Raw genomic sequence first — 8,302 nt, 5'->3', positions numbered from 1 at the left:
AAGGTTATTCATTCAAGTGTTCTTGTTAATATGATATATGATAAAAACATTTTTTTAAAAGAATAACATTCTATTTTAATAATTTTTCATTAGTTCATAGCTGATTTCACATGTCCGTGTTGACCAACATGACATTTGCATCTAAAATATCACCAAATAAGTTATGTATTTTTAAAAAACATTTATTATTTTTAGGATTATATGTGTGTTCCTTTTCACATAAGATATATTTTATTCAAAATAAACCTTATTTTTTTGTAAATATTTTGTAATTTGTGAGCGTCCCTCAGTTTGACTTACCACCCCGTCACACTAACTTGTTTTATCTATAAATAATGTACTGTTGCTTTAAATGACATCACAAAGCGGAAGTGACATCATTGGAGCCTTTTTGCCACCAAGAACAAAAGCAGGCAAGTACTGACATTTCTCTACATTCTTTATTTGTTGATTTTTCATGTTAGGCAGGTTCCGTCAAGCTTAAACCAACCACCCTGTCACGCAAAATAGAGAGGGAAAACTGATTTTTATTTTTTATTTTACATTATTAATGCAAAAATATATATATTTCAGATAGAATGCATGTATGCTAGGTGAGGAACTTAACCACATGGGAGATCTGCGGCCATTTTGGGCTGAAATTTACCACCCCGTCACATACCACCCCGTCGCATGTTTTATTGTGACGTGGTGGTAAAGGATGTGATAGGGTGGTTCTGCTTCCTATTTGAATGTGAGGATGTGAGAAATCAAGGATTATTATATAGGCTAATCATTATTATTAATATTATTATTAGTAGTAGTAGTAGTAGTATTATTTTTGTTAACTTAACCCTGTTTTGTTCATTCACTCAATCACTAAATCATTCACACACTTATTACTCAATATCTCTTTCACTCACCATGTCACTCCCTCACTCAATCACTGTCACTCCCTCACTCAATCACTGTCACTCACACACTCACTCACTGTCACTCCCTCACTCAATCAGTCACTCACACACTCACTGTCACTCCCTCACTCAATCAGTCACTCACACACTCACTGTCACTCACTCACTCAATCACTATCACTCACTCACTCAATCACTATCACTCACTCACTCAATCACTGTCACTCCCTCACTCAATCACTGTCACTCACACACTCAATCACTATCACTCACTCACTCAATCACTGTCACTCCCTCACTCAATCACTGTCACTCACTCACTCAATCACTATCACTCACTCACTCAATCACTGTCACTCACTCACTCAATCACTATCACTCCCTCACTCAATCACTGTCACTCACTCACTCAATCACTATCACTCACTCACTCAATCACTGTCACTCACTCACTCAATCACTGTCACTCACTCACTCACTGTCACTCCCTCACTCAATCAGTCACTCACACACTCACTGTCACTCACTCACTCACTCAATCACTATCACTCACTCACTCAATCACTATCACTCACTCACTCAATCACTGTCACTCCCTCACTCAATCACTGTCACTCACTCACTCAATCACTATCACTCACTCACTCAATCACTATCACTCACTCACTCAATCACTGTCACTCACTCACTCACTGTCACTCCCTCACTCAATCAGTCACTCACACACTCACTGTCACTCACTCACTCAATCACTATCACTCACTCACTCAATCACTATCACTCACTCACTCAATCACTGTCACTCCCTCACTCAATCACTGTCACTCACACACTCAATCACTATCACTCACTCACTCAATCACTGTCACTCCCTCACTCAATCACTGTCACTCACTCACTCAATCACTATCACTCACTCACTCACTCAATCACTGTCACTCACACACTCAATCACTATCACTCACTCACTCAATCACTGTCACTCCCTCACTCAATCACTGTCACTCACACACTCAATCACTATCACTCACTCACTCAATCACTATCACTCCCTCACTCAATCACTGTCACACACTCACTCAATCACTATCACTCACTCACTCAATCACTGTCACTCACTCACTCAATCACTATCACTCCCTCACTCAATCACTGTCACTCACTCACTCAATCACTATCACTCACTCACTCAATCACTGTCACTCACACACTCAATCACTATCACTCACTCACTCAATCACTGTCACTCCCTCACTCAATCACTGTCACTCACTCACTCACTCAATCACTATCACTCACTCACTCACTCAATCACTATCACTCACTCACTCAATCACTATCACTCCCTCACTCAATCACTGTCACTCACTCACTCAATCACTGTCACTCCCTCACTCAATCACTGTCACTCCCTCACTCAATCACTGTCACTCCCTCACTCAATCACTGTCACTCACACACTCAATCACTGTCACTCCCTCACTCAATCACTGTCACTCCCTCACTCAATCACTGTCACTCACTCACTCAATCACTGTCACTCCCTCACTCAATCACTGTCACTCACACACTCAATCACTATCACTCACTCACTCAATCACTGTCACTCCCTCACTCAATCACTGTCACTCACACACTCAATCACTGTCACTCCCTCACTCAATCACTGTCACTCCCTCACTCAATCACTGTCACTCCCTCACTCAATCACTGTCACTCACACACTCAATCACTGTCACTCCCTCACTCAATCACTGTCACTCACACACTCACTGTCACTCACTCAATCACTGTCACTCACACACTCACTGTCACTCCCTCACTCAATCACTGTCACTCCCTCACTCAATCACTGTCACTCACACACTCAATCACTGTCACTCCCTCACTCAATCACTGTCACTCCCTCACTCAATCACTGTCACTCCCTCACTCAATCACTGTCACTCCCTCACTCAATCACTGTCACTCACACACTCAATCACTGTCACTCCCTCACTCAATCACTGTCACTCCCTCACTCAATCACTGTCACTCACACACTCAATCACTGTCACTCCCTCACTCAATCACTGTCACTCACACACTCACTGTCACTCACTCACTCAATCACTGTCACTCACACACTCACTGTCACTCACTCACTCAATCACTATCACTCCCTCACTCAATCACTGTCACTCACTCACTCAATCACTGTCACTCACTCACTATCTCTTTCACTTACTACCTCACTCACTCACTCACTCACTCACTCAATCACTATCACTCCCTCACTCAATCACTGTCACTCACTCACTCAATCACTGTCACTCCCTCACTCAATCACTGTCACTCCCTCACTCAATCACTGTCACTCACACACTCAATCACTGTCACTCCCTCACTCAATCACTGTCACTCACACACTCAATCACTGTCACTCCCTCACTCAATCACTGTCACTCACACACTCAATCACTGTCACTCCCTCACTCAATCACTGTCACTCACACACTCAATCACTGTCACTCCCTCACTCAATCACTGTCACTCACACACTCACTGTCACTCACTCACTCAATCACTGTCACTCACACACTCACTGTCACTCACTCACTCACTGTCACTCCCTCACTCAATCACTGTCACTCCCTCACTCAATCACTGTCACTCACACACTCAATCACTGTCACTCCCTCACTCAATCACTATCACTCCCTCACTCAATCACTGTCACTCCCTCACTCAATCACTGTCACTCACACACTCAATCACTATCACTCACTCACTCAATCACTGTCACTCACACACTCACTGTCACTCACTCACTCAATCACTATCACTCCCTCACTCAATCACTGTCACTCACTCACTCAATCACTGTCACTCACTCACTATCTCTTTCACTTACTACCTCACTCACTCACTCACTCACTCACTCAATCACTATCACTCCCTCACTCAATCACTGTCACTCACTCACTCAATCACTGTCACTCCCTCACTCAATCACTGTCACTCCCTCACTCAATCACTGTCACTCACACACTCAATCACTGTCACTCCCTCACTCAATCACTGTCACTCACACACTCAATCACTGTCACTCCCTCACTCAATCACTGTCACTCACACACTCAATCACTGTCACTCCCTCACTCAATCACTGTCACTCACACACTCAATCACTGTCACTCCCTCACTCAATCACTGTCACTCACACACTCACTGTCACTCACTCACTCACTGTCACTCCCTCACTCAATCACTGTCACTCCCTCACTCAATCACTGTCACTCACACACTCAATCACTGTCACTCCCTCACTCAATCACTATCACTCACACACTCAATCACTGTCACTCCCTCACTCAATCACTGTCACTCCCTCACTCAATCACTGTCACTCACACACTCACTGTCACTCACTCACTCAATCACTGTCACTCACACACTCACTGTCACTCACTCACTCAATCACTATCACTCACACACTCAATCACTATCACTCCCTCACTCAATCACTGTCACTCACTCACTATCTCTTTCACTTACTACCTCACTCACTCACTCACTCACTCAATCACTGTCACTCACTCACTCACTCACTCAATCACTGTCACTCACTCACTCACTCACTCAATCACTGTCACTCACTCACTCACTCACTCAATCACTGTCACTCACTCACTCACTCACTCAATCACTGTCACTCACTCACTCACTATCTCTTTCACTTACTACCTCACTCACTCACTCACTCACTCACTCAATCACTGTCACTCAATCACTATCTCTTTCACTTACTACCTCACTCACTCACTCAATCACTGTCACTCACTCACTCACTCACTATCTCTTTCACTTACTACCTCACTCACTCACTCACTCAATCACTGTCACTCACTCAATCACTGTCACTCACTCACTCACTCACTATCTCTTTCACTTACTACCTCACTCACTCACTCACTTACTACCTCACTCACTCACTCACTCACTGTCACTCAATCACTATGTCTATCTCACTCACTCACATTGGTGTTTAATGAAGAATGTTACATTTTAAAACATTTGCAGATAGATCTGTCTCCATCATGGCTCCATTAAGCGCTGCTGAGAGACAGCGTCGATGCTGTGCACGTCGGAATGCTGATACTGAGAGGAAGCAAAAATATCTAGAGAGTGAGCGTCAGAGATGGAGACGGGATGTAGAGCAAGGAAAAAAGAAGAAGATAAGTGATCTAAGTGAGCGAGGGAAGCGTCAGCTGCGTAAAAAGTGGAGGAAGCAGAACAAGAAGAGAAAAGAGAAAGCAGAGGCTAGGAAGCACAGTCTTGACACCTTTCCTTTGAGTCCAGATCCTGTCCAACAGTCAAAGCAGCAGTTAGGATCTTCAAGGTCAGGGTTGTGTGCAGTTAGGATAATAAATAAATGAATACATGTAGAGAATAAGAAGCAGGTATATCATTAATGAGTAATTGTTTTTATATATGGTGTACATGACTTAAACCGCTAAGTTACCAGTAGATTTTTGTTTTGTTTCAGGCAACATAAAGAAGGAAAGCGAATTTCCAGGAAGAACAGGGATACACTACGCAAAGAAATTGAAAAACTAAAGAAATCTCTAGAGAAGGAAAGAAAACGTGCTGACAAATACAGAAAAAGATATAAGCGCTTAAATAAGAACGACTCCCCTCGTTCAAAAATAAATGAATTAACTAAGACGAGCAGAGTAAGCTCCAAAATCAGAAAAACACTACTCTATCACGAAGCCTTGATTGAAGACATAAAGAATAAGTACTGTAAAGCAAGAAAAGAAAAAGAAAAACAACTAATAGCAAAGGTAACAGCGGGGAGGATTGTGAAGAAGTACAGGCTACAAGGTTTTGCCGAAAATGCCCTTGGATTCTCAAAGAAGCGTCGCAGTGTTCAGAGTGAAGACCTCTGTTCCACCAACAGAAATCCCACAAACAGGTTTACTGCTGCTTTCAAGTCCAAAGTTAAAACCTTCTTCACTCGAGATGACAACAGTCGGATAACGACTGGACGAAAACAAACAATTACAAAGAACAAGGTGAAGAAGCAGAAAAGGTTTCTGGCTGACACAATGAAAAATCTTCACAAAAAATTTCTTACTGAAAACACAAACAACATATCATACTCCCTTTTCTGTAAGCTTCGCCCATTTTGGGTTGTACATCCGACTCTCTCTGACCGGAACACATGCCTGTGTAAGATCCATGAAAATCTCAGATTTGTCATTGAGAAATTGCATAATTTGAGGCTCATAGATACTTCAGATCTACAGAGTTTGACTAAAATGATAACCTGTGATACCTCAAGGAAAATGTGCATGTATGATGAGTGTGAGGAATGCAAAGACAAGACTGTTCAGCTCTCCAGATTTGATGGCTCAGCAAAGGTTGCGTTCACTCAATGGGCCACAGCAGAGAAAGCAAGGGAAGATGCAAGGGAGGGTCCGACCACTGTCAAGATCACAGTGAAGAAAACAATGGAGGACACACAAGACAATCTTGTGGAGTTATTTCACACTCTTCTACACAAATTCAAAAGACACACATTCAACATAAATCAACAGTACTCGTACTGCAGAGAGTTAAAGAAGAACCTGTCAAATGAGGAGGCAGTGATCCACATTGACTTCTCTGAAAACTACACATGCAAATACAGCTCAGAGATCCAAGCTGTCCACTTTGGCTCCTCACACCAACAAGCTACTCTGCACACTGGTGTTTTCTACATAGGTGGTGAAAAAGAGCCCATCTGTTTTACCACAGTGTCACCCTCTAAACACAAAAGCCCCCCAGCTATATGGGAACACATGAATCCAGTGCTGAATTATCTACAAGCCACATACCCAGATGTATCTGTTCTACACTTTCTGAGTGATGGGCCTTGTACCCAATACAAACAGAAAGGGAATTTCTTTCTTTTCAGCACAGAGCTCGCAAGAAGGTGGAACATGGAACTTTTTTGAGGCAAGCCATGGCAAGGGGGCCCCTGACGGTGTTGGGGGAACCCTGAAAAGAACAGGGGACAAGCTGGTGACCAACGGCCGCGACATACCCGATGCCCATGAGCTATATAAGGCCCTCTCTGAAACATCTGCAACTGTTAAGTTGTTTTATGTAGCATCTGAAGCAGTGGAGCAGGCAATGGAAAAGATGCCAGGCCAGATTCCACCAGTGCCATCCACAATGAAAACCCACCAAGTGGTCACATTCACTCCAGGAGAAATCCTTTACCGGGAAGTTAGTTGCATGTGCTCCACGCAAAAGCAGCTGAGATGTCAGTGCTTCAACACACTGCATTTCACTTTTAACAAAACAGCCCAGAAGGTGCCAACAGAAGCAATTGCTTGGGGAAGTGGAGATCTCATTGGGAAGTGGTGCGTTCTTAAATATGACAGTGACCTTTATCCTGGGATCATCATGGAAACAGATGAAACACATGCCCTTGTAAAGTGTATGCACCGTGTTGGTGCCAACAGGTTCTTCTGGCCTCCAAGAGATGACTTCCTGTGGTATCTCTTCGATGATGTGCTCGAAATCATTCAAGCACCACAGCCTGTGACATCCCGCCACATGGAAATACAGAGGGATGTGTGGATGCGACTCTCCCTGTCACTGATATGATGCTCTGTTTTTTGTTTTTCAGAGCATGACCAATGTTTTCCATTAAATCTCCTATTTGAATAATTGCCCTCCCCCAGTTGTATAAAGTTTAAAACAAGCAAATCAGAAACAGAGAAACAGTGTGTCCATACCACCCTGTCACAGTGAACCACTCCGTCACATCAGTTACCACCCCGTCACGGGGTAATGTTGTTAAAAATGTTTGTAAAATAAATTAAATTTTACATAAATTAATGTTTAATAATGTTCGTGTTGTGTGAACTAATAAAATTAATGAAACTTTATTTTAATTTTTTTAAGTGTATTTGTTTTTTCAGTACAAACAATGAGGCCATTGAAATGTCGAATTCATATTTCAAGATAAAAAAACTAAGAATACAAAAAATTGATTACATTTCAGACTTTCTATTGATGGTGTACATAAAAGGGACATTTTACTATTAGGAAAACATTATATTTAAAAAATAAATTTCTTGTTTTACAACTCTACTGGCACACATTTTGTCCGTGACGGGGTGGTACAAGAAAGACTCCCTTGCCTTAATAAAAAGCATAATATTACTAAGGATTTTGTGCCTGAGGTGGGAAAATATGTTTTTTTGGAAGATTAATATATCCTTAAAGTTGTAAGTAAAAAAAAAAAAAGTTAGTTCTTAATGAAAATTGGGAAAATCGCAACGTGGAAATGGCACCCGTTTCGTAGAATGACTCAGCTAGACCTTTGAGTCTCTGTTTTTTTTAATTTTTGATATGACGATAGTTTTTCTCAA

General features: G+C 42.2%; 1 protein-coding gene across 2 annotated transcripts; it reads left to right on the top strand.

Annotated features, from left to right (window-relative positions):
• Positions 1–376: 376 nt before the first annotated feature.
• LOC143738006 (uncharacterized) lies at positions 377–8,100 on the top strand. Of its 2 annotated transcripts, none has more exons than XR_013203806.1 (2): positions 377–413; positions 5,422–8,100. XR_013203806.1 is itself a non-coding variant. In XM_077229844.1 (2 exons), the coding sequence occupies exons 1-2, from the start codon at positions 4,973–4,975 to the stop codon at positions 6,872–6,874; spliced, it is 1,755 nt and encodes a 584-aa protein (XP_077085959.1). In that variant the 5' UTR covers positions 4,962–4,972; the 3' UTR covers positions 6,875–8,100. The 2 variants fall into 2 exon arrangements, 1 of the variants encoding a protein (XP_077085959.1); XM_077229844.1 differs by lacking the exon at positions 377–413 and adding an exon at positions 4,962–5,274.
• The last annotated feature ends 202 nt before the right edge of the window (positions 8,101–8,302 follow it).

Source organism: Siphateles boraxobius, unplaced genomic scaffold (genome assembly GCF_051911475.1).
Source record: "Siphateles boraxobius isolate OS27281-9 unplaced genomic scaffold, OSU_SipBor_1 136, whole genome shotgun sequence".
Classification (NCBI taxonomy): Eukaryota; Metazoa; Chordata; class Actinopteri; order Cypriniformes; family Leuciscidae; genus Siphateles; species Siphateles boraxobius.
This window is presented reverse-complemented; position numbering and strand designations above follow the sequence as displayed.